Raw genomic sequence first — 23,929 nt, 5'->3', positions numbered from 1 at the left:
ACCGACGACACCTGCGCATTTTCATTATGAGATCTCGCCTGCTGTTGTCGAGTCCCAGCAGATCTAGATCCCCGTCAGGTGGGAGAGACTGTGCGATTAATGCTTGCTAATGCATACATAGGCTGAGTGATACCAAACCCGGCCTCTGCATGGGAAACGTACATAACCCCCGTTTCCGTCACAGCACTGTCCGTCACCTACACAAGCAACACCAAATGTCTGGTTCCCGTGGTCAGTCAGGCCTTCGAGCCAGAGAACTGTAGGTCTGGTAGGTCTGGTAGAGCCCGAAGAATGAAAGAACATTTGCCTCTTGCGAATTACGTACATGATCGAGCTCACACTGAGCCACGTTTTCCGGCTTATTCGTTGGCGCTGCTCGATGAACACGGTGCTTGGACGACAGCCGTGCTGTGCTGCTTGCTGCTGTTCCGTAAGCACATACTTACACAGAAGAAGCTCAGTTTCACGATAATCACGGCCTCCACGCATATACCTACTGTTGAGGGACGAGTTTGGCATCCATTTCTTGCTGTCTCTCTACGTCATACTGTATCCGCCGCGCTACCGTTTCCCAGCGGACAGTGTTTTCAACAGTACAGTATCCATGACTAACTTGGGTTATACTACCTATGTATTATATGTCATCGACTCAGACACTCAACAATAGTGTACTTTCGTTACTATGTACGACGACTGGGCACGTGCGAAAGGATGGCATACTGTATACACTACCTACCCCATATATCATCGCATATAGCGCGTACGAAGTGAATACTAGTTTCAAAACGACGCCTAGTAGCTGAAAATGCTGCATAGCTGCTCGGTTCACGATGATGGCATAACGTATACATACTGTATGATAACACGCTCTACCTACCTACACCTCGGCCTCTCGGCGCTGCATACTGTGTGTTGAGTGCGTGTGTCTGTCTGTCTGTCGCAAGTTGCTCGGCTTGGAGCTTTCAAACAGGCTGCGAGCGCACGCGCAAGGACCGAAGGGAGTCGACGTAGCGGGATTCTCGCAGGGGAGCCCCTGTCTTCCCGAGAAGCTGGACTATCGTCGCCATCCTTGCTTAACCCTCCTTCGTTGACCCGGCTCGTCACTACTTTCGTCTGTGTGTACTGCGGTACTGCACCCATGTCGCCCATAGTCCATGTCTGTCCATGTAGTAGATACTACGTTCTTGGGAGAGGCTCTTAGATAATTCATCGGCCGCTACAGCTGGAAGACCCCCCTGGAAACTACCGGTACCTCTAGTCGTCCTGGCTAGTGCAGTAGGCGTTTCTTAGCGTAGGGGACGAGGAGCTAAGACCCTTGTCTCTCTTGTCTGGTGGATTACACACCACGTTCAAAAATGATGAATTGACCTCTCAACTCGAGAGATGGGCCACTCGGGACACCAGAGACCACAGCGTTTGCACGAAATGCTCGATACGGTGGAAGTGGGAAAAGTCGAGGGGGATGTGCTCTTCTCCACATGTTGCCGTATCATTCGAGGACGCGAGTGGTCGACAGGCTCACCGGGCCCTCCCTGTTCGCCGTTCATCTGTGTCGTTTACTTGTTCGCTCCCGAACAGGTAGCAGCTGGGTAGCAGCCCGGGGGCAAAGAGGCAGCGTCATATCCAGCGTTCTCTCCCATTCGTTTGCGCGCTCGAGTGAACGCTGCTACGGATTGGGCGACGCCCGCTCGCCCATAGAAGCAGACCTGCAACCCGCCACGCCTTGTCTCGAAGTGTTAGACCTGCACAGGTTCTGGTCCCCCTCTCAGACCCTCTGTCTTGCCTGGGCGAGTCAAATGTCTCGCCGACCCGACTTGTCACCTTGACGCCCTGAAGGCGAACCTCCCTGCCCTCTAGGGTTCCCAGAATCCCAGATCGCTCACAGCTTCGCTTCCTGGCCACCAGCTGTGCATGTAAGTATAGCCCCATTCAGCAACTTGCCAGGTCTAGGACCGGGGGGTGATATGGGGGAGGGGGGTGGTCTTGGAAAGGAGCAAGCCTCATCAGACTAGTCCAGCTCTTTTATTTCCGTACCCACATGCATGCCTACAGTAGTGTAGAGATGATAGATCCAAAGATCTCTTGTTGAGGGGTGATTCCAGTCGATTGGCTCCGAGATCGACCCCGGTTGCACATCATAGTGCCCGTTTCGAAGTGACTAGGTAATATATACATTCAACTCTTGTCCCAGATCGGGAGGTTCTGTCTCACCTTCCAAGAGACCTCGACTATAATAAACCTCATGGTCGGCACGGGCTGGTTTACACCTCACGACCTCCACCTCACATTCATCAACCTTTTCTAGCGTTGGGCGGTATTTTGTTTTTACACCAGTTAGTCGCGACATCTGTCTACTTCCATCAACCATAGCGCCAACGCTCCTAGCGCAACATCAGTCTACTCATCTTGTCACGTCCGAGAGAGTAGTTGTCTATCTCATCCATCATAGTGCGCCAGTAATTATACAACTAATAATACAACAACATGGCCCGTCGGCCGGAGTCTGATAACTGGCAACGATGGCCTACACATCAGCAATGGCCTGCTCTATCACCTGCTTTTGTCATGGAACAGTCTTACGCCATCACACCCTTGATACCAATGCCAACACATCAATACCCTGTTCACCATGGGTTTGTCTATGATACATATGGTGCACCCGAGACTACGAATTCAGTTGTACCTTCGGGAAAGCAGTACCTTAATGAACGCCCAATGCTAGACATGAATCCTGTGACAATTCATAGCTTGCCTCAGCCTATTCCGGATACCAACCACTTACCTATCAAACAACACAGCCTCAGTCCTATTATCAAAAGCGAGTCGCAGCCCCCAGAGAATTTGAAGGCCCCTGAAGTAATGCCTTCAAGCACGACAGATGGCCAAGCTTCCAATGTCGTGTTCGCCACGGGTATCGATCGACTCATGAAAGTTATCCAGCAGAAGAACGACGGATCTGAAGGGGATGCGCCGGCCACGCAAACTAAGCCTAAGACCCGTGTAGGTACTAGCAGTACAGATGGGTCTGCTAGTCGGAAGAAACCAAAGGCGGACACAGGCAACGCGGAACAGAAGGACAAACCTCATGCCTGCCACAGAAAGAAATGCCACAAGAGGTTCTCGCAAATTACTCACCTCCATATACATGATCGAGCGCACACCGGGGAACGACCTCACGTAAGAATAACGTCCATACAGATATAGGGGGAAGGCTAATGACAGCGCGTAGAAATGTACTTTTGCTGGTTGTGACAAGCGGTTCACGCAGAAAGGAAACCTACGGGTATGTAGCGAAATCTCGGCTTGTCGAGCCAGATGCTTACCATGTATGATCAGACACATGAGCGCCGTCACTTGGGTGAAAGGCCTTTCAAATGCCACTTCGCGGGATGTACCAGGGCTTTCCCCCAGAAAGGCAACCTTGCGGCTCATCTTGAGACACACTACAAGCGCAACAATTTCCGTTGCATCTTGAAATCCTGCGGCAAATCATTTAGCTCGCGGGGCAACCTTAAGGTCAGTCAGTCTTCATGTCAAATCCCGACTCGAAAAGGTGATTAACATGTGCTGTATTACAGACACACCAGAACAACTACCACAAAGAAGAGCTCCGGGAGCTGGAGCTCAAGTTTGCCAACATAAGGTCCGTTGCCGACATGACCGAAGCTGACAAGGAACTTTGGGACTACTTCCTCAATGTCCACAAGAACAGCAATAAGGGGATCAAGGGGCGAGGCAAAGAGTGCAGGGTCGAGCTTCTCCCTCACGCCGGTAGCCTGCCGAACCAATATCCGCTCCAGTCACCTGTCGAGCTCCAACATGCTCCATACCCCATGTCACACGGGCTCCCTAACTCCATGAACTTTGGTCACTTCGGCATGCAACGGAACAACCTGGGGCAGGACTTTCTGGTCGCCCGGGGCGGGCATGGATACGACGTGTACGAGATAGACCAAGCGAGCATCTCCAGCGGCACCATAACACCAGCTAGCTCCCCTGGTGGCATATACGACGACCATCACCGTGGTCTCCCGTTTCACGAGCGGATATACTAACTGGGACGCGCCCTTCTTTCGAAACGCGGGACGATAAGATGACATACATATTACCACGTGGTAATTACTTTTTTACGACGGCAGCAAGAATCGGCGACAAAACAGGACAAAGCCCGCCACACATACGAGCACATAACACTCATATAAAACCAACACCAGTGGAAGTGGGCGGGCCATTATCAACGTAAGCTGGGCGGCATATTTCGAATTCTGAGATACCAAACATTGTTAAGACTGGACGAGGACCTTTGACTTTTTCTCACTCTGGATTTCTCGCTTGCTATTTTCTGCTTGGTTCCGTTCTGATTTCTACGTTATCGCTTCCTCTATTTTCTCGTTTTTTCTCTCGGTACCGCATCTATCCATCCCAGCATGCATGCTGTGGCACGCTGGGTGGCTTTTACCGACGGGGTCAAAGAGGGGAGGCCACAGAATGCCGGCATAGCGGGAGGGGAAAGGGCAGGAAGCAGCTGTCCGTGATGTTTTTTTATTTTTATTTTATTATCTAGTCTTTTGAATTGTTTTTTGGGTGCAAGGCTTTTCTGCTATTTATTTCATCAATTTCTTTTTAATCCAACGCGGCGTTGCGAACCGGCGAGGTTATGAGACCTCCTCTTGTCTTGAGATCTGGGATTCGGCGGGGAATTATGTATCGAGGTTTTGTGTGGCTTATTTGTCTGTCTTTTCCGCGCCTTCGAAAGCTCCTGTTGCAACCAAATTTACTGTACACGTGCGGACGCTTTTCATCGGAAACATTGGGCGGGGAGAAGCATTTTGGGTCAAGGCTGTCTGAATAAATTCAAACCCCGCGAACACGAACACACACACACATACGCACACGCGCACACACATACATGGTCGGATCTCTGTTCTTTTGCTCTCGCATCTGTTGGCTCTTTGCGGTGGGGGTCTGTGTTTCTCTATCTAGCTTGTCTGTTTGTCTGGCTCGTGTTTGATTCTGTATGTATTTCGAAAATGGGGGTCTGGCTATCTGTTTTTCCATTGGTTTGGGTTTTCCACCTCGTTCCGAGTTGCATGGCGGCTGCATGGCGGATGGGCTGGGGGGGTGAGAAGAAGGGGTGGTCCCGGGGCGTGCAGTTGGAATAGTAATTCCAGGAGCTCAATTTCACATGGGCAAGATGAGAACGGAGTATTGGACGGTACCGGGGTGTTTTCAATAGCTAGTAGCAGTAGGCTCTCCTACAGAGCGAGGATTAACAAGGTGTGTTTGGTTCACAAGCACTCTCTAGTCAAACTCGTATTCAGTATTCAGTATTCCGTCTTGTTTCTTGATTTTTTTTGGCAATTTTTACCTTATCCTCGAGTTTCACCAAGGAAGAACACATACATAGTCATGAGTCGAATTACATGCATACATCGTATCTACACGGAAAATAAATCAAGGCGATATAAACAATGTGGCCAGTTCACACATACATACATGCCTATACACACATACACACACACACGCATGCATGACATGACGATAGTTATTTACGTTGCGGTTGGTGGCTGCGGCGTCATCTCAAAAGTGCCCTGCACCTCATTTCACCTGGGCTAACAATGCCCTATCAAACAGAGTCCCCTTCGGGAGCATCCGTAATCGCGGGAGTCACCGCCCCTAGCGACTCGACGATACTCGATCTGGCGAAAAGGCACGCTATCTATAGTACCTAGGAGGGAGGTACACAAAGATATCCCCACGGAACACATCCCGTGTACTTACTCGTCAAGAAAGACACGGGGAGAAGAGGACGAATCGGTCGCGCACAGCAGTGTGTCCAAGCAAACGCAGCCTGTTCAATGTCCGGTCGCTTTGCCTCGTCATCAGCTCTACCTACCTAAGTAAGTACACTCACTCCTTACCAAGTACTTAATATGCGACTACATCGCCAAGGTCTGAACAGCGCATACCCAAAGGAGGCAGGGGAGAGGGGGGAGGGGTGGTGAGACCTCTTAAGACAGATCCCCAGCGGGAACAGAGTAGCAATGCATGGGTTCATGTCTTTCTTCCTTTCTTACTCCTCTCCTCTCTGGACATGGTCTTACTTAGGTAGGTAGGTAAGTAGGTGCGGTAGGATAGGTAGGATAAACATAACTGTTATGTACAGAGTTAGCTAGTTAATAATTTCTTTTGTTTCCTATCCTGTCGGTCTGTTTCCGCTTTCTACTCTTTACAGCCTCACTTTCTGTTACCTGCAAGTTGCCCATTTGGATTGAGATGCGGGCAGATCGGGGCGCTAATGACAAAGATTACGATCGATGGAACGAGAGACCCAAGCTGAACGCGTCGAACCAGAATTGAGAAAATCCTGCCCATCCCCCGCCCCTGTCTACATCCACACACACCTCACCTATATACTTGGACGGTACACGTCCCTATCTCTTTGGCTGCGGAAGTACTTGCAGCCATATAGTAGTATGCAATACATTAATACTGTTAAGGCGTCACAATCTCAAATGCCTGCAACCCTATCAAATAGATGGATTCCTCGGAGATATACATGCATGCAGGTGGGGAGGGAGATATTTGACATGAAGAAAACCGATCCATCGATAGCCGGATTGTGTTGGGTCTCAGGCGCATACTGTAAATGCCATCCACGGGCTGATCTTTGGGAACGGCCATCATCATTGGCAGCTCCCACCTCTCGATGCCACGACCATATTTCGGATAGGCCACCTACTGTATGTAGCGTAGCTAGTATATGTATGACAGAGAGGTGTATGTGCGGACGCATGTAGGGGGTAGCGTCAGGTAGTAGCCGCAAATCTAGCTTCTCACCGCATAGTGCCCTCCGATTAACCAACCCCGTTTCACATGCAGAGTCGCGGGGTAGTTTGCCCTGTGCAACTCGAGAGAGGTGTGGTTATGCGACACGGCCAAAGCCAGGTCAGCTCTCTCGCATTACTAAGACAGCAGCGCTGCCGCCGGTACCTTTGAGTATACCTGGATTACCCGCGGAGGCGATCCCCCTTCCAAGGCCCAAAACCGGTTATTCAAGGGCCCCCCTCCCCGTTCGTAGTACTCACAGATAGGAGCGAGACGCACAACTAGGCTTAACGGCGGTGGTGGGAAGCCAAGACATGGCACAAGCATTGACGATGACATGGGTGCGGTGGCCATTGGTGTTGTCCGGTTGGGCTGGCTGGGCTGGCTGGGCTGGCTAACCTCCATGCAGCGTTGAGACAAATAGAATGTTGTCACCGTTCTGAATCTCATAGGCCTCCTCTCCCTCCAACTCCCAGTCGGCGTCGTTGATCAAGACCAGGATACCTGGTCGTCTGTATAGCCGCCAGTGTCAGTTTATTATCCTTTCACGTGTCTCCTACTACTGGGTATTCTCCTCGATCGGTGAAGCCAGCAACACCAGGCAAGTAAGCAAGCACAACTCAACCATGCAGACCAGACAGACATCTGAACCCCTGCCGCAGTTCGAAACTGAACGGCGACCTGTCTGTCTATCATGTAACTCTCCGAGGCAGGTGGGGCGGTGAGAGAAACACCGGGAGGAGACAACTCACAGATGATCGTCGAGGACGAACAGTTCTTTTCGTGTGTCCTTCATCGTGTTCTCGCACAGGTACTCTATGAGATAAGCGACAGTCAAGGGCTTGTTGTCCTTGTCGAGTGCGGGCACGGAGAGCGCATGCCGGCGCTGGTCTGAGAACAGCATCTCTAGCCCACCACTGGTGCATAGACATACATGTTTGGTTAGCGACGACAAGGCGAGGCGCACGGGGAGTGGGCAAGAACCATACGTGAACTCGACTATTACTGATATAGTGGGAATATCGGCATCTTTGGATGTGCGATCCGCTACTGCGGTTTCTATTGCCGTCGTCATTACCGCCGTCACAACCTTTCTTTGGTGAATGACTATAAATCAAGCACTAGGCAGAATCACAGACGCTGCTAATATCAGCCTCTTGGAGAACGGGGAAATCTGAGATGTTTGTGAGTGTTAGGAAGATTATGCCTTTCTTCATTGTAGTATATTCAAAGGCTTACCTAGATACTACTTTAATGCAATAGATACGAAACTATCAAGTAATAAAGGTTTATGCTTATATGTGGTATAGTGCAAAAGCTCAACCACAGCATCCATCTCCATCTCGATGATCTCATCTCGTCATAGCTCACAGAAAGGTCCATACAGAGCGGCGGCGACCTCGGCAGCTTCGAAAATACATTAGCTTGCCTTAGCCTCTCTTAGCTTGGCTGCTTGTCTCATTAACCGTCCAAGCGCCTCAACATTCGCCAGTCAGTCAGTATGTGTGCAGACACAGAATAATGTAATACCTAATCCATTCTCTGTTTGTTGAGGAAGCTCGTCTCTATGACACGCCACGATGCGGGCCTCCCTCCCGCCTTCGTGGAAAGCATTGCCGGCCTGACCGCCGGCTCAGTCTCCACCCTCGTGGTCCATCCCTTGGACATCGTCAAGACTCGCATGCAAAGTACGTCGGGCATATTCGCCCAGCCTCGACATCTATGGCTACCGTCGCTCGTTCGCTGACGGCTCATTAGTCCACCGCAGCAATGCTGCCACTTCTCAGGCCCTGACCACTATCTCGGTCCTGCGTGGTTTGACAAGGACGCCACACCCAGTCGCCGCCCTCTACCGCGGTCTGACGCCAAACCTGCTCGGCAACGCCTCGAGTTGGGCCTCGTTCTTCTTCTTCAAGGCCCGTGCCGAGAGCGCCATCTTGGCTGTCAAGGGTCGATCGCGCGCCGACCATGATGCGGTCGCCCTCACGCCCCAGGATTATTTCGTCGCCTCCGGCGTCGCGGGCATGTGCACCCAGGTGCTCACCAACCCCATCTGGGTCCTGAAGACGCGGATGCTGTCTTCCGATCGTGGCGCGGTTGGCGCATACCCGAGTATGTGGGCGGGTGCCGCGCAGCTCCTGCGGACTGAAGGGTGGAGGGGGTTCTACCGTGGTCTGGGAATCAGCCTCTTCGGCGTCTCCCACGGAGCCGTCCAGTTCGCCGTCTACGACCCCCTGAAGCAGATGTACTTCAGGAGACGGGAGAGGCTTGCCGGAGCGACTCTTCGCTCCGATGATCGCGAAAAGTACTCGATGACCAACGAGGCCACGCTGGTCATCTCGAGCGTGTCTAAGCTGGTAGCTGGCGCGGTCACATACCCGTACCAGGTCATCCGGAGCCGGCTCCAGAACTACGATGCTGAGGAACGGTTCGGACGGGGTATTCGTGGTGTTGTGAAGAGGACTTGGACTGAGGAAGGATGGCGAGGCTTTTACCGTGGCATTATCCCTGGGGTGGTGAGAGTCATGCCCGCAACCTGGGTCACGTTTCTTGTGTATGAGAACACCAAGTTCTACCTCCCTAAATGGACGAATGATCCTAGCATACAAGCATAGACCAGTAGATCTCTATCTGTTATGTATTCCTTCCGTGTAGGCCAGTCTTAGAAATGTATTATGCCACGTTTTAATCAGGTTTCTCGTTCGACTCAATAATGGTGAAATTATTATATGAATGATATAGTATCTTAGCGGTGTTTCGTACATCTGTGTCCTATGATGATCTTCGTCAACTACAAATGCCATATCTCTCTCGATAATCGCATGATACATCCAGCAGGGTTATAACCACTACAACTGGTAGAGTGCATTCAATCTTAATACCCTACTGGACTTGAGGAAGTAATCCGCAGTCAGAATCTCGATTTCGTAGCTGACTTTGGCCTAGAAAATAGTTAATTCGCAAATCTATTATATCATAAAGAGCAAGCGGTGCGAAACGCCTTCTATAACCGAATTTAATGAGGTGACTGAATTCAAAGGCCTGATATTGCGAACTGATCGAGAGACATAACATGGCTTTAAGGGATCCTGTTAGCATATCGGCCTTGCTATATAAATAGTCCTGCGAACATCAACATTAGGAGCTCTACACTGTTACTATGGAGGCCAGAAATAGTCATAAATGGAGCTGAGAATTATATATTTTGAAGCAAGCCAAGGTCGTTCTGAGACGTACTGTATCTCAAGTTTCGTCATAAGATTAACCTGGCTAGATCATGAAGTTTTATGAGTTTCTGCTCAATTATGAATAGGCCTTGCGGTAAACTTTACCATGCTCTTTCCGCTTTTGATGTAATCCTAGAGCGCTATTGTATTCAAGGTTGTTAGCCCTGACGTCAAAAGACAGTCTTTGACTGTTAATCATAACACTCTACATACATGATTTCCTGTGCACCTCCCGCTCAAATCAGTTAAGCTTGTCTTCTAAGATAATTGACATACCTGGCGTGAAGAGCTGTCTTGTTCGCAGTTGACCACGATTCTGCGCTAGAAAATACCCATCAGGCCTCACGTGGTGCATGCCTACCTTTAGGGACTAAGTAATATCGCTGTAGATGTAACTCTTTGCCTTTCCACCGCAGCTGTTGATGCTTCTTCATTCGTCCGATCGCTTATGGGATACTACCAAAACCATAATGATGGTTAAGGAGTTAAACATGTTTCAAAGAGAATGTCGATGAGCAGGAATTAGCTTCAGCAATTCTCGTTGATTTTATTTAATCCTCATCATATATAATATTATATCAGCTTCGCTATCTGTCTGTTTTGGTCCGAGTTGTACAACTTCTACTCTATGACACAGCCTTGGTGAAGATAACTATCGCGACGCATAATTCTTCCACTACTCTATAAACTTCAGTGGCTAGCCAAAGTCCTAGAGACTGAAATACAACACATGTATAGTATCTAGGAGAAACAACAGCGTGCTGAAATTGAGCTCAAAATCTGCTTAAGTTTCTCTATATTTCTCATCTATGTGGTCGCATGCTGTTTTTATTGTCTAGGGACCGCTTTAGGGATAAGATCGAGACTATGGACCAGGTATACCGAAGTAAGACCAGATAGAGACATCATTGACCGACATGCATTGGGATCATTATCAATTTAGCAGACTCTCAGACTAGGGGTATTGTCTTCAGCCACACTTCTATGAAGGTTCTAGAGGTCTATAGTATCTAGCTGCTTGATGCTGAAAGGTATCCTATCATGGTATTCTAAGAAAGCAAGCAGCTTTCAACATCCTGGGCACCCGCTTAGGTCGGAGCTGGATCAAATACACAACATGCAAGGCGATTAGGCATGCTGTTTCAACCATAGCCCGTGCCTTCTGGGTGAATCCAAGCAGAGCTTTGACAAGAATATCACCCACCACTCATTGCCTTACCTCGCTGAAAATGAGATCCATGAAGTGATTTGGACCATACCACCACGAGCACACGTAGGGTTTAAGGATAAGCCCCCGGCTTCTAGGTAATATAAACTTTCGCTAGATTACTTGGGCGTTATTATCCTATGTATTAATATCTTGATATGGGGCTATTAGGTAGAGAACACTCGAAATTGGTGTATGACAGGTTCAACTTGTACAATCTGTGATCCCATGAGCTGGTTTGCCACGTGCTGTCTCTGCACTGAGGCACTGGAATACTAAGACGATGTATTGAAGTAGCGAGTGAATTTTCTATAGATTCATTATCAGCTTATTTCAAAGACTCAAAGGGCTTCCTAACGACTATTCGAGTATCACTCAGTCATTCTTATAAAAGGGGTAATGAGCTACGCCGGCGCGGTGTAAATGCCAAGGTAAGGAGGGCAAGCCTAGAATGAGACGAGCCAAAATAGTGCAATCCACATTGTTGGATTTTCATAATTGGAATTGCCAGGAATAATGATAGTTCATGTTGCCTTTCTAGAAACTTCATAGATACCGCATTGATCCTAACCAAATTATCTGCGAAGAGAAGTAGGTATGTAGGTATTGTCAAGTCGTAGTCACTAGGGCGGATAGGGCAGGACAGTACTAGGTAGCTAAGGTAACTAATTTAGCCCCATCGGCAGGCACTGCGGGGCGTCCCCTGCTCATCGCAAGCTCCCGCAACAATCACAAGCTTTCCTCCATCGTCATCCAAACAAACCTATGTACGACTACGTAGGTACTCAACAACGAAGCCTCAACAACCGCCGTGGCCCCCATATCACAGACCTCGTATCACAGGAACCAGTATATCTTACACCAATCACAACATTTCTCAAGCGTCACACAACAGAACAATACATACACCCGCGCGCGTCCTACCACCCAATAAACACCCTATTTCATCCCGCGGCAACAAACAAATAAAACAAAGGACAATGGCCGACCGCGCACCGCCCCCGAGCCTCCGCCCAGGCACATCCCGACTCACGCGCGCAGCGACGAGCGCAACAGGAGTCCGCCGAAACCTCTTCCAGAGCCGCCGTCCAACACCAGCCGAGATGTCGCGAGCAGGCGCCAACAGCAACAGCAACGGCGGTAACAGCAACGCCGCTAACAACCACAACAACAACAATAACAACAACCACCACCATAACCCACCGCCGTTGACGACATCTTCCTCGACGAATTCCGCCGAGACGCTCCGTCTGGACCTCGACGTCTTGTCCGAGACGTCGGAGATCGTGATCCGCGACCAGAACGGCGAGTTCGAGATGGAGGACCCTCCCACGCCGCCTCTTGACGACGCGGACGACGAGGGCGCGCTCGACGATGCGCAGGAGAATGAACGTATGTGAATCACCTACTTACCCCTTACCTACCTACCTATCTATCTCCCTACGTACCAAATCCAATCGATTTCATTTTGTAAGGAAGTTTTGGAGGAGACCATGTGCTTATATACTAAATGTGTTTATATTATATATAGGAGAGAGACAGAAACTAGCAGAGGCCGTTCGACATCATCAAATCAACCACACGCGCATGCCGGTGCAACATGAAGGTAGGGTAGCCGAGGCGGAGCATTATAATAAAAGTGTCATGTAAGGCTGACATGGAAAGCAGAGATCCTCGATACGCTCAAGGCAAGCATGAGAGCCAAAGTAGCCGCCTTGGCCGAGGACAACTGGATGTACGAGGCCGAAGAACCACCGCGCGTGCACTGAACAACAACATCGTGTCGGAAAGGATAGATACCGTCCGTCGTATTTTCTATTGCTGGCTTTGTCTATACTATATAGGCGACCCCTGCGCCGAAACTTGGATTTAGTCCAGACCCTCCGCCGCTGGCATCGAGGTCGATGTCGGAGCCTTGACGGCGGGCTTCTTCGCGCCCGCGCCTGCAGCAGCCCCGCCGCCACCCCCACCACCGAAGAAGCCGCTCATCATATCCATCAGAGGATTGGTCTGCCGGGGCTTCGTGATGCCGAAGTATATCTCGGAAATTATCTCCAGCGCCTCGTTCCACGAGTCGAGCTCTCTCAGATGGCTGGCGTACTTGGTCGTCAACTGCCTGTAGAGGTCTGGGTTACCCCTCTGGATGGCGAGTAACAGCAGGCCGAGGAAATTGAGGAGCGGTATGCTCGGGAACACACGTATATCGGCGTTGTTGCTGCTCACGACCTGGGCCCCGAGCTGAGGTTCTTTGTCGTCGCTGAGCGCACTAATGAAGACTTGGTAGGCCGTGTTGGCGGCTCGGACGTTGGCCGTTATCAGATAGGGCAGGACCGCTCGGCCGGCGTATTGAGCAGCCGTGTGTGCATCGTCCTCCTTGAACCACTCGTATTCCATGCGGGCCAGGACCTCGGCCGAATCCTTGGTACCCAACAATAGATGCTTCTCGGCTTCGTAAGCCTCGTGCTCCTCTGCGTATAAGGAGCCGGCAACGTGGTGTAGTTCAGGGTCGCCCGCGGGGTATTCGCCGAATCTCGAGGACCATCTGGGGGCGAGGACCTTTGTGTTAATATTTCCCGTAACTTTCTCTCTCTTCCTAGGCGGAGTACCGGTCTCTCGCGGCCGACCAAATAGAATAGAATAGAATTCGTGAAAAAAAACCTACGATATTATCTCCCCAATGTACTTCTTGCGCGTGGGCTCCTCGCTGCCGAACAATCGCAGGCACGCGAGCAGCTTGCTCTTGGTGGTGGGGTCGGGCTTGAGCTCGGCCTGCTTGTAGGTGTCGACGAGCAGGACGCAGAGATCGCCGCCGCTGCCACCCTGTCCGGCCTTCAGCAGCGAGAGAGCGACGTTGTACAGGATGTCGACGGCGGCGGTCCAGTTGGAGGCCTTGGTGTATCGTGCGGCGACGACGCGGGTCTGCTGCTGGGCTTCGTAGAACTGCCCCTCGCTGATCCTCTCCTGCAACCGCGCGATGATCTTCTCGATCTTGTCGCCGCCCTTGGCGCCGCTCATGCTGGGCTTTCTTTTTTGGCTGGACTTAGGTAGGTATGTAGGTAGGTAGGTAGCTGAACTGATTAGCTGGGGTTGGGGTTGGGGCTGATGTAGTGATCACGATGACGGCTACTTAGGTAAGTAAGTAGGGGCGGTTATATCTACAAGGAACTTAGAATCCCTCAGGTGAATTAAAGAAAAAAATGAAAAAAGGTACGTGCACAGCTGGGCGTAATATGCTTGTCAATTATGAGTACATTGAGCCGGTAGGTAGGCAATAATTAAGTGTTATTCATAGTGGGACCTGCGAGACCTACGGTAGGAGGACCTGGAGGCAAGTGCTTGATATTCTGATCTGATCTGACTGATCCAGTCCTTGATGGTGGAGATGTGAGCTACGGCGGCGGGCGGGTCAACGCGCACTGATCAGCCCCGCTGACCGCCAGGGCGGAGAGGGGAGGGGTAGAACATGGCAATGCTCAGTCAAGCGCATTTTTATCTATATAAACCCCAGATAGACCAGACTCCCCAAACAAATGACGTGGACGGATTGTAAACGATCCGGAAATAGCTGTGATGGTGTAAGGGTAACATCTAGGCTTCCCATGTCTCTCTAAACTAGCCTGCCTAGGCACCGAGTTCGAGTCTCGGTCACAGCACACTTTTGCCATTTTTGATCTCCATCAATCTCTTTTTTTCTCATATATGATCTCAAAAAGATAAAGATGATCGTTATAGAGCAAAGCATGGGTAGATAGAGTACAGCCCTGCATCGTCAAGTACTGCATATTTACTTACAGATAGATACCTTATTATACATCGGTACTGGGTTCTTGTTGTAATGACATCTCAGTCGACATACTCGTTCATCAATCAGTTGCCTGCCTCGTTGATACTGATGGAGCGGATTCATATGTCCAAGTCAAAATAGCCCGAAAGGCAAAGGAAGTTTCACAACGCTGAGCGCAGACCTATCCCGAGTTGACAGTAAATACGGGGTGTTGTGCCATACACTGCCTAAATAGGAAATGGCACTCCAGGAATACGGCGTATTCGCAGGTCCCTACCATACCCTACCTAATATGATGACTCTCACGTAACAAAGAAGAACGATCGATTAGTTTTGAAAAATGAGGATATATAAAACAACCCGAAATCCTTTGCATTCTAAATAATCTAATAATCTATGTCTTCCACCACAGTAATCAATTATTCTTTTTCAAACATCGTGATTATTTTTTCCCTCGCAATCATGAGTGCTCGTGTACTAGTATCGCAGGGAGCCGTGATAAGAGGGGCGGCACGACCACTTACACACCCACGGACTGCGCCCAAAGCTCGACAAAACACCATTATATATCCCACCCGTCTCCTCTCTTCGCCTTATCCTGCCATCGCCAGGAAATACGCTAGCACCAATGCCGGCAAAAATCCATCATCATCATCATCATCATCATCGGATAAGCGTCCGCCATCGTCAGAAGATGATTTCAAGATCAATTTCCGCGATCTCGGTATGAACCGTCTCACCAAGTTCGTGGTGTATGCCGCGATATGCGTAGTCGGGACCATGGAGACTATATTCTGGTGTAAAGCTATCGTAAGCGCATGTTCAGATGGAGTCCCCTTCTATTCAGCTGTGAGAACGAATATGTACTGACTGGGTGCAGTGGCGATGGTGGACTGGTGGAGAAGAGAGCGAGGAATGAATACAACAGATGATAAAGATGCGGGTGTGGTCCATGTATTGCTAGAGCTGTATTGTACACGCTGCTCGCTTCTTAAGCCCTTCTTCGTGTGCTGGGTAGAGGAGAGCGTTTTGACTGGGAGAGTATTAATCTTCGCTCAATAGATTCACGGTCTTATATTCATTGCTTTGATTCACAATGAATTACTAACATATCAGACCTCATTCAACATCGTAGGCGGAAGTCATATTAGCAGAGCATTTTTAAATAAGAACCCTCGCCACAGCAGACCTGTCCTTATCAAACACCTCAGATAGATGACTTCTCTCCTATACTACCTCCTCTAAACTAGAAGCTCTCAAGGAATGAGACCAGCGGGCCGGACAACGGAGATAAACAGAAAGAAGGATAGATATATTCATAAATCTACCTACACCAACCCGACCAAATACCTAGGAAAAATAAATGAAAAAGCAAATCTTTATTTGTTTATCCGCGAGCTTATTCAATAGCTTGGTATCTAAAGACAATAAAAAACCACATGAGAACAAGTAAAGAAATGAAGAAAAAAAATAGGACTAAAAATAAAAAAGCCTTGGAAAAATAGATCCCGGTGTTTTGCAACAGCTGCTCTCACTATATACTCAAGTATAAATAATAAGATTAGATTTGGCGAAACCGTTGTGATGGAAGAAATGTGACGATGTTCAGAAATTTCTAGCCTATTTATAGATAGGCGAGTGCTGTCTATACCCGCAGCGACGTAGAACTCAACTTTCAAGGCTACTTTAGTTTAACCCCCCTCAGTCGTGGTAGTGGTGGTGGTGGTGGGTGGCGGACCCGGGCTCGGTGTCGCGGGTACAGGGGACGGGGTCTTCATCGGCAGGGTCTCATGACTCGCAACTTTGGTGTCGTCGCTGATTTCCCGGACCGGAGGCAGCCGCTCGCTGACCTTAGGCGGTGCCAACAGTCCGGACTTGGGAGGGATTTCAAAACCAGGGGACGAGGGTTGTTCTCCAGGAGTAGTGACAGTAGAGCTGGGTATCTCCGCAGCGGGCTCGACCTCCTGTGGCCGGGTTGCCATCTCCGGATTTGACGAGGGCTGCAGACGTTTGTCGATCTTCAAGACAGCGGCTGAAAGACCCCGGACACCGGCTGCTATGATCTCCGGCCGTTCCCAGACGAGAAAACCGGGGTTCCCGCTCGCGCGGTTGGTATGCAATACATTGTATCGTGTCTCGGCCCAGGCAGGGCAGGAATACATGGGTTTGGCTGTGTTGAAAGCATAGACGCTAGCATCTGCGTTTGCCTCACTGTTACCCTGGGGCCTTACTTTCTGCTCATCTCCGAGGAATACGGTCAGCGCCACGTTCGGTTTCTTGGGAGATTTCTTGGGAGCGGTCGTTTCTGGATGACGCGCACAGTGGGCCCAGAAACGCATGGCGGCCTCGGGACCTGGGAGCCACGCAAGCTGCGTGAAACCGATGATCTCAGCAGGTGTGAATTCTTTGTGAGGTGCGAGAAGGCGGAGGCCCTTCATCACAAATACTAGAAGGCCCGTGGGAGAATCACATAGAGCGTATGCCAATGTATTGGGTTCCGCGAAGCCGTATTTATTAGGTGGTAATTTTGCAGTCTTCGTCGATTTCTTGGCCACATCACTGCCACTTTGCCTGAGAGCGGAAAAGTCCTTTGACTGGTACCCTAATGTGGAAGCCTCGAAGAACCTGGCAATGGACCATTTTGTCCAAGCTAGAGGGGCTGCCTGCAGTCTCGGTTTTGTCAAAGGTGGCGATATAAAATGAGTCCCGAGACATGAGTCTGCATATTGTGTTGATAGCCAATCAGCAAGTTTATAGTCGATGTGAGCTGGTGAAGAGGCTCCCGTGCCCGTAGTCGTTGCTAGATAGAAGGAGTAACCTAGGCGTTTCATTAAGGAGTCAAGTAGGTCTGCTGTAGAAGAGATTACGGCCGAGTTAGCCGGAAGCGCGTCGCTGAAACCCAAGCCGGGGAGTGAAGGAATGACGACATGGAAAGGTTGATGGTTCGCCTCTGCTGGGTCAGTGAATAACCCGATCAAGTGTCCCAGGGAAAGGCTTGATAGAGGGAATGGAGGTATTATTAATAAAGGTATCACATTGCTATGTGATGAACGAGCGTGGATGAACTGAATTCTTATGGGCGATTGAGATTGAGGGATGGTGAAACCGGTGCGGAATTGTGGGAGGCCATTCAAGGCCTTTTCTTCGTCTCGCCATTGATATTCCTCGAGCCTGTCGAAGTTGGTATAAGCTCAGCGATCAGAGTTAAAAAAAAAAGGGATATTTCGTTTCATTGACAAATATGAGTGAGAGGACGCGCCATGATTAAAGGGTCATGATGATATTTAGGATGGATAGATAGAGAGCTAGGGTGTGTCTTACCAGAAGTCAATAAGAGGTTCAACCTGAGACTTTGGCTGCCACCAATCTGTGGACTTGGGGTCATCAAGTTCATGAGGCAATCGTGCAATTTCCAGCTTCTGCTTAGTAAGATTGAGATATCTCGACGAGACCTGCCAAGATGGATTGCATATCAGCCACCCACTCATCCACCCATAGGTATACTGACTGGCCTATGCGACGGAGAGACACCAATAAATGCTTACATGTATCCTGTAAGGCTTCACTTCTTCTGATGCGGAACCGCTATCACCTGCGGCAGCAGGATCCTCGATCTCAGCAGCCATGACAGTAGAATGAGACAGGTGGAAACGAAGTTTCAGCGTGAACGAAGGGCAGGGCGCGATGTCAGATGAGAGAGGCTGGGGGGACTTATAACTTATACAAGCGAGCACATAATATAACACGGCTAAGTACCTAGGTAGAGTAGGTATACGAACGAGAGCAAGAAGAAAGAGTCAAAGGCCGGCTTGGGAAGACGGGAGACAGAAGAGGGGAGAGAGGGCTCTGTCCTCTCTACTACGGTGACATGATGCGGCCGTTATGTTTCCGCAGTCCGGGGAGCATCGCCCAAACATCGCATCTCATTTAATGGCCATCCCATCCATCCATCGCTTTTGCACAAGGCCCAGACGGAGCCAGGGACCTCGGTGGCTTGACTCGGTGTGGCTCAAGACGCGCTGACCGTTGCCAAGAGTCGCCCGTAACAGCCTAGCGCCGAGTTGCAGTACCACATAAAAACAAGGCGAGGGACGGCCGGCAGCCAATGGCCCTACAACTCTGGCTCTGGGAGCGGCTTAGGGGAGCGGCTTGGGCGCGGGCTAGAATCTCAAACAAATAGTATAGTATATAGTATAGTACCTAGGTACCTAGCATTCAGGGTCCTTGGGTCTGTCTCTGGTCTGTCTCTCCTGGCGAGCCTGGATCTCGCGTCGCGTTGGCCTTGCAGTAGTAGTAGCCTTGGTCTAGGTACTCTATGCGCTTAGGCATGTAAGTAGGTAGGTATCTTGTCGTTACATAAGTATAGTAGGTGCACAAGTCAGGAGCCCACCAATACCTAAGCGGTACCGATATCTTGACTCTTGTCGATGATTCTGAGTGGAGGAGGGGTGCAACAAGGTCTTGGCCCGTCGATTAGCGTGCCCACACACCATCCCGAGATGAAACGAGAGAGAGAGAGAGAGAGAGAAAAAAAAAACGTCTTTAATTTTATTTCTGCCCGTCACGATCCGGCGTCATGGGTGTGTGCCCCACATGCACGAGACGACGGATCTAGCAGTGGAGAGCGTCAGAGGATCTGCCCGGCTTCCCAATGAGGCACGGCAACCGGCACACAGCAGCCACCCTTCGTACCTTTTATGACGATCGGGGTTTCCAAGCATAAAACGTGAGATACGCTTTAGATTAACGAGTGATGAACGAAATATCAAGATTATGGCATTTACTCGAGGAAGCTAACTAGGTACAAGTCGCGCGCTGTGCGACCCATGCCGACGCGATAATGTCGAAAGGCTTTGCTTAAGAAACACACCCACACGTGCGGTAACTCCCGGCATTCCTCACGAAGCAAGGCAAGCCAACCCGTCCCAACTAACGGTCGCATGTTTTTCTGAACGTGCGCCCATTCGGGTTCTTCTCAATATGTAGTATACTAGATACCTACCCATTATGTAGCCAAGGTATAAACCGCCATATACCTAGTTAATATAATGAGGCCATGGCTAAGACCATGACCAGGATTCAACCAGTATGTCGGGATTAGTGAAAAATTGGGGAAATGTTAAGCTGGACCGGTTGTATCGTCCGATAGTATGACTTTGCAGCTAGTCTAGAACATGCCGAGTCGGTATTAGTAGTGAGATCAGACCTTCCCTCAAGACTTCGAGCGCGATATTGTTGAGGATGCTGTTTGACGTAGGGTTATCATCCACCCCGGAGATGATCATCTTTTCATCTGCCGACCGACAAAAGCACAGATACCATTCTTTATCATCATATCGGTCGTAGGCCCATTCAACCTAAGTATCTAGCCGTATAAGTAGTATAACATACCGACTACGTCCAGCATCCTCCCAACACCTACTATACAGACAGGCAAGTATCGGCCCAATTCTCCGGGACTAAGGAATAACCGATTCCTCATAATCTCCGGATCTCGCCTGTCAAGATTTGCTTCGCACGATGTTTTCAGCGCGTGTGTCACTGTTCCACGCGCGTACAGCCGAACATGCAGTTCGCCTACGGCCACGCACGGGTATAACGCAGCATAAGTAGAGACATGCAGGCAATATTGAAAAGTGAGGTTATACAGCCTGCCCTCGCTAGATCCACGATACCAGGCGGTCAGTACAGGCAGTCAAATTGCATATAGCGTAAAAGCCAAGTTACCAAAGGCCGAGGACCTGGCAGGTTATTATATTGTGAATAGCATCGCGGTTACCTGCCCTCGTTATTTGTCCACAAGACCGAGCGCTGAGTCGGTGTATAGCGGGGGAGATTCCGCCGATAGATCTACCACTTACGGCATAACAGGTCTCTACTTTCGGTTTCAACGTCTACCTCGCCAAAGCCCTTTCAAGCAGAAAGTTACGTGACATACAAGCCGATTCTGCACTCATCTTGGTACTATGGTAAACTCTGGAAGCCCATCTATATCAAGCTTATCTATCTACCTACTTTAGTAATACACACCGGAGTTCTTCAATCCTATTTCAATACAGTATTATACTACCAGTGTCAGTATATCCTGAATCACCTAAGTTTAGGATTATATATCGATGTAAGCAATTGTTTCGATCTGGTATCCGTTCGGACAGCGCCGGTTAGTTGGCAGTCAGTATTGCTATACCTTTTCCCCTTAAATCAAAGTAGCTTGACTTATATCCAAACGTTGTATAGATCGCCAAGTAAACCGAGTGATAATACAGAGGTGGCCAAATTATACACAGCTGAGATAGACTCATAATTATAGTTAACTAGTTTAATTAATATATAACTCAGATGGGTAGATTCTGTTAAATACTAAACTAACATCGACAACTCTGGCAGAAGTGTAAAATACTTACTTATCATACTTGTTTACTTACCGACTTTCAAGCTTTCATCCACCACCACCATATTCTGTCTGACCGCATTCCCCTGGCCTACAAAGTGATCGAAATATGTACACACCAGGTAAGTCTACTCGGGCATCATATTTCCAGTTCACATGCGTAGGCTGATATGATTCTTCAAGGTTCATTAATAATTATTATGTCGTTCATTTTATTAATTGTCGTCTAAAGTCTTTCCAGTCGCCCACGGCTGAGACAAAAAGAGCTCGAAGCCGTTCTTCGCTTGTACGTAATTGTGACATGACGAGACATTATATCTCGCAACCTTAAGAAATATTCCTCCATATGCTTTAATCATCAACCCCGACCAATCCAAACTCCATGTCAGTGCACTACCCCTTTAAGTTTTACTCCCGTATATTTACAAATGCAACGCCGGGATTTCCAACCAACTGCCCGTTCACCTCCTTTCGTGGTCGATTACATCGTGCCCAGTGATAATACCACTAATACAATGATTGAAAGGTGCTAATAAACTGCCTACTAGAGGCAAAGAGAAGGAGTTAGATAGGAAAGAACAGCACTAGAAATCTAGTTGCAAGTTCGTTGACCCCTTGGCAGTCAAGAATGGCCACTCTATGCCTTTCGAGAGCGAGGTGTGGTGCCGTTGGCCTTCCTGGCTCCGGTGGCCTTCGCCTGACCATTTTGGGAGGCGTTGGCAACAACGTGAGGGTCGGGAAGAGGCGCCTGGGACATGCGACGAAGAGTCTTGCGCGAGCTTGGGGCCTTCTTGTCCTTCTTGTAGGTAGCGAAGTAGAAGGAGATGAAGAGAACCAAGTACGAGGTGAGCGTGCCGATGCCAGCAAAGGCGGCGTACTCCTCGCCGGCACACTTTCCAGCATTTGGCATCCATGGCCAGTATGTGGATGTGAAGTAAGTGTAAGATGCGAAATAAACGAAACCTAGCATTCAATTAGAATATGCCTTTTCGAGTTTGAAGCAAGTTTCCAGGAGATTGAGACATACCAAGATCAATGACGAACTGAATGATCTGAAGACGGGTGATCCACTCCTTCCACCAGATCTTAACGCCCCTAGCGCTCTGGAAGTAGTACCAGTACATGACCACGTGGACAGTCAAGTTAAGGGTAATGACAACCCAGGAGACCGAGGTCGAGCCGACGAGCTGGGTATAGCAGAGGAAAGCGGTCGCGCCATGGTGGTAGCAGTGAAGGAAGGCTATAATGACATTGTTAGAGCTTTATGAATCGGTAATACGACCAGTGATATCTGAAACTTACTCAATGGCTTCTTCTTGAGGAACAAGAACACGGTGTCCAAAAACTCCAGATACTTAGTAAGGTAATTGAGCTATGTATGGTTAGCAGATTTGATTCATGACGAGACGAAGCCGAGAAGCCTCAGACATACATAGTACAAGACAACCAGAGGTTGAGTCCAACCACCATCGGCATCGCAGATGGCGTAGAAAAGACCGTGGCGGGCAAGCGTGGGAATGAGTTGCTCGAGGAAGAGAACGAGGAGGGTGAAGCTGACGGCAGTCAAGATGAAGTTGTGGATTAAGAACAGGGTCTTGAGCTTGAAGGGTTCTCGGTTGCGCATCCACTCACGACCGCCGAAGATGATGGAGTAATAGACGACGGAGAAGATGAGTGATTCCCTCAATGTCGACAATGGTGTATTCCCGGGGACAAATCTGAATTCCTCGGCAGGGTAGCCAGCGACCAGCTCGAAGGCCTTGCTGAAGTATGGCCAGATAGGCACACCGAATGGCCTATCAAGGGTAGGAATGGGGAGAGACTCCCACAGAGCAGCGGGTGACGGAGACGCCATGTTGGATGTATCGCAGAAGTGTCGGTGAACCAGGAGTTCGTGGCTATGGGATAAATTATAGAGTTGGAACGGACACGGACGCGGACGCGCGTTGACCGAGGGGTGGCGTCTCTTCGACGTAAGCAGATAGGGGAGAAAGGAAAAAAAAAGGGAAGTAGAGTGAAAGTTGTAAATAATTGAAGATGAAGGAGTGACAAGAAGTGGCAAGAAGAAGGACAACTATAAAAAGAGGCCCCTTTGGCGCATTCGTCGACCACGGGATGCAGAAGCAGCGGCGTGTGAGGATGCAGAAGGAGAACCACGGAAATGGTGAAAAGAGAGTTTTTCGCGGGTTCAATGGCAGCAAATGGCAGCAATCAAATAGGAGGAAGGGGGGAACGAAGGGCCGCTCAATTAAAATCGTTAAAAGGGGAAAGTCCCGTTATCTGACTGCCAGGTGTGGATGTGTCTACTCTACTCTAGGTACTTTTTCACTGCTTCGGGGCGGTCAGATCCTCTATAATCCTCTATAATCCTCCCATAGCGGCCGCCCCCCCTGTCCACGGACTCTCGGGCCCCTCGGCACGGAAATTTCATGCCACGAGCCACTAACCAACATTGGTACTTGCCTAGGTACGCTAAATAATACACTCACTGT

At 49.5% G+C, this 23,929-nt stretch overlaps 8 protein-coding genes and 1 non-coding gene across 9 annotated transcripts; 5 read left to right on the top strand and 4 right to left on the bottom strand.

The window, feature by feature from the left end:
* The first annotated feature begins 2,155 nt into the window (after positions 1-2,155).
* F5B22DRAFT_238831 (uncharacterized protein) lies at positions 2,156-4,455 on the top strand. The gene is made up of 4 exons (XM_047969918.1): positions 2,156-3,177; positions 3,230-3,283; positions 3,337-3,516; positions 3,579-4,455. The coding sequence occupies exons 1-4, from the start codon at positions 2,485-2,487 to the stop codon at positions 4,053-4,055; spliced, it is 1,404 nt and encodes a 467-aa protein (XP_047829700.1). The 5' UTR covers positions 2,156-2,484; the 3' UTR covers positions 4,056-4,455.
* A 2,556-nt stretch (positions 4,456-7,011) lies between these two features.
* F5B22DRAFT_238851 (ubiquitin-like modifier 1) lies at positions 7,012-8,163 on the bottom strand. Its single transcript, XM_047969919.1, has 3 exons — positions 7,818-8,163; positions 7,581-7,745; positions 7,012-7,340 (listed from the first exon to the last, which is right to left on the bottom strand). Exons 1-3 carry the CDS (start codon positions 7,901-7,903, stop codon positions 7,223-7,225), a joined length of 369 nt encoding a protein of 122 aa, XP_047829699.1. The 5' UTR covers positions 7,904-8,163; the 3' UTR covers positions 7,012-7,222.
* Positions 8,164-9,520, top strand: F5B22DRAFT_611419 (mitochondrial folate carrier protein). Its single transcript, XM_047975278.1, has 2 exons — positions 8,164-8,516; positions 8,587-9,520. Exons 1-2 carry the CDS (start codon positions 8,396-8,398, stop codon positions 9,441-9,443), a joined length of 978 nt encoding a protein of 325 aa, XP_047829698.1. The 5' UTR covers positions 8,164-8,395; the 3' UTR covers positions 9,444-9,520.
* Positions 9,521-11,892: 2,372 nt separating this feature from the next.
* Positions 11,893-13,081, top strand: F5B22DRAFT_238804 (uncharacterized protein). The gene is made up of 3 exons (XM_047969917.1): positions 11,893-12,654; positions 12,794-12,868; positions 12,931-13,081. The coding sequence occupies exons 1-3, from the start codon at positions 12,243-12,245 to the stop codon at positions 13,029-13,031; spliced, it is 588 nt and encodes a 195-aa protein (XP_047829697.1). The 5' UTR covers positions 11,893-12,242; the 3' UTR covers positions 13,032-13,081.
* F5B22DRAFT_611411 (uncharacterized protein) lies at positions 12,660-14,631 on the bottom strand. The gene is made up of 2 exons (XM_047975277.1): positions 13,925-14,631; positions 12,660-13,804 (listed from the first exon to the last, which is right to left on the bottom strand). Exons 1-2 carry the CDS (start codon positions 14,275-14,277, stop codon positions 13,132-13,134), a joined length of 1,026 nt encoding a protein of 341 aa, XP_047829696.1. The 5' UTR covers positions 14,278-14,631; the 3' UTR covers positions 12,660-13,131.
* A 195-nt stretch (positions 14,632-14,826) lies between these two features.
* F5B22DRAFT_t122 lies at positions 14,827-14,915 on the top strand. Its single transcript has one exon. It is a non-coding gene; the product is annotated as a tRNA-Gly (tRNA).
* A 593-nt stretch (positions 14,916-15,508) lies between these two features.
* On the top strand, positions 15,509-15,965 carry F5B22DRAFT_647704 (uncharacterized protein; the record flags this gene model as incomplete). Its single annotated transcript, XM_047978915.1, has 2 exons — positions 15,509-15,856; positions 15,927-15,965. 2 exons carry the CDS (start codon positions 15,509-15,511, stop codon positions 15,963-15,965), a joined length of 387 nt encoding a protein of 128 aa, XP_047829695.1.
* Positions 15,966-16,737: 772 nt separating this feature from the next.
* F5B22DRAFT_647703 (alpha/beta-hydrolase) lies at positions 16,738-18,672 on the bottom strand (the record flags this gene model as incomplete). The annotated part of the gene is made up of 3 exons (XM_047978914.1): positions 16,738-18,217; positions 18,368-18,498; positions 18,592-18,672. The coding sequence occupies 3 exons, from the start codon at positions 18,670-18,672 to the stop codon at positions 16,738-16,740; spliced, it is 1,692 nt and encodes a 563-aa protein (XP_047829694.1).
* Positions 18,673-21,559: 2,887 nt separating this feature from the next.
* Positions 21,560-23,728, bottom strand: F5B22DRAFT_611407 (GNS1/SUR4 family-domain-containing protein). The gene is made up of 4 exons (XM_047975276.1): positions 22,870-23,728; positions 22,740-22,809; positions 22,465-22,677; positions 21,560-22,400 (listed from the first exon to the last, which is right to left on the bottom strand). The coding sequence occupies exons 1-4, from the start codon at positions 23,290-23,292 to the stop codon at positions 22,075-22,077; spliced, it is 1,032 nt and encodes a 343-aa protein (XP_047829693.1). The 5' UTR covers positions 23,293-23,728; the 3' UTR covers positions 21,560-22,074.
* Positions 23,729-23,929: the final 201 nt, after the last annotated feature.

Source organism: Xylaria bambusicola, assembly GCF_022495145.1.
Source record: "Xylaria bambusicola strain CBS 139988 unplaced genomic scaffold F5B22scaffold_28, whole genome shotgun sequence".
NCBI lineage: Eukaryota > Fungi > Ascomycota > Sordariomycetes > Xylariales > Xylariaceae > Xylaria > Xylaria bambusicola.
The sequence above is the reverse complement of the archived record's forward strand: the minus strand, read 5'-3'. Positions and strand labels throughout refer to the sequence as shown.

What these genes read in the sequence shown, in the direction of transcription:
- F5B22DRAFT_238831 (XM_047969918.1), top strand. Translation starts at nt 2,485, where the DNA reads ATGGCCCGTCGGCCGGAGTCTGATAACTGGCAACGATGGCCTACACAT. An exon ending in ACACCGGGGAACGACCTCAC is followed by an intron (nt 3,178 to 3,229) that starts GTAAGAATAACG and finishes GACAGCGCGTAG; the next exon opens with AAATGTACTTTTGCTGGTTG. An exon ending in GCTCGCGGGGCAACCTTAAG is followed by an intron (nt 3,517 to 3,578) that starts GTCAGTCAGTCT and finishes GCTGTATTACAG; the next exon opens with ACACACCAGAACAACTACCA.
- F5B22DRAFT_238851 (XM_047969919.1), bottom strand. Translation starts at nt 7,903, where the DNA reads ATGACGACGGCAATAGAAACCGCAGTAGCGGATCGCACATCCAAAGAT. An exon ending in TCAGTAATAGTCGAGTTCAC is followed by an intron (nt 7,746 to 7,817) that starts GTATGGTTCTTG and finishes TCTATGCACCAG; the next exon opens with TGGTGGGCTAGAGATGCTGT. An exon ending in TTCGTCCTCGACGATCATCT is followed by an intron (nt 7,341 to 7,580) that starts GTGAGTTGTCTC and finishes GCGGCTATACAG; the next exon opens with ACGACCAGGTATCCTGGTCT.
- F5B22DRAFT_611419 (XM_047975278.1), top strand. Translation starts at nt 8,396, where the DNA reads ATGACACGCCACGATGCGGGCCTCCCTCCCGCCTTCGTGGAAAGCATT. An exon ending in CGTCAAGACTCGCATGCAAA is followed by an intron (nt 8,517 to 8,586) that starts GTACGTCGGGCA and finishes ACGGCTCATTAG; the next exon opens with TCCACCGCAGCAATGCTGCC.
- F5B22DRAFT_238804 (XM_047969917.1), top strand. Translation starts at nt 12,243, where the DNA reads ATGGCCGACCGCGCACCGCCCCCGAGCCTCCGCCCAGGCACATCCCGA. An exon ending in CGATGCGCAGGAGAATGAAC is followed by an intron (nt 12,655 to 12,793) that starts GTATGTGAATCA and finishes TATTATATATAG; the next exon opens with GAGAGAGACAGAAACTAGCA. An exon ending in CATGCCGGTGCAACATGAAG is followed by an intron (nt 12,869 to 12,930) that starts GTAGGGTAGCCG and finishes CATGGAAAGCAG; the next exon opens with AGATCCTCGATACGCTCAAG.
- F5B22DRAFT_611411 (XM_047975277.1), bottom strand. Translation starts at nt 14,277, where the DNA reads ATGAGCGGCGCCAAGGGCGGCGACAAGATCGAGAAGATCATCGCGCGG. An exon ending in TACATTGGGGAGATAATATC is followed by an intron (nt 13,805 to 13,924) that starts GTAGGTTTTTTT and finishes CCTCGCCCCCAG; the next exon opens with ATGGTCCTCGAGATTCGGCG.
- F5B22DRAFT_611407 (XM_047975276.1), bottom strand. Translation starts at nt 23,292, where the DNA reads ATGGCGTCTCCGTCACCCGCTGCTCTGTGGGAGTCTCTCCCCATTCCT. An exon ending in CTCTGGTTGTCTTGTACTAT is followed by an intron (nt 22,810 to 22,869) that starts GTATGTCTGAGG and finishes AACCATACATAG; the next exon opens with CTCAATTACCTTACTAAGTA. An exon ending in TCAGTTCGTCATTGATCTTG is followed by an intron (nt 22,401 to 22,464) that starts GTATGTCTCAAT and finishes ATTGAATGCTAG; the next exon opens with GTTTCGTTTATTTCGCATCT.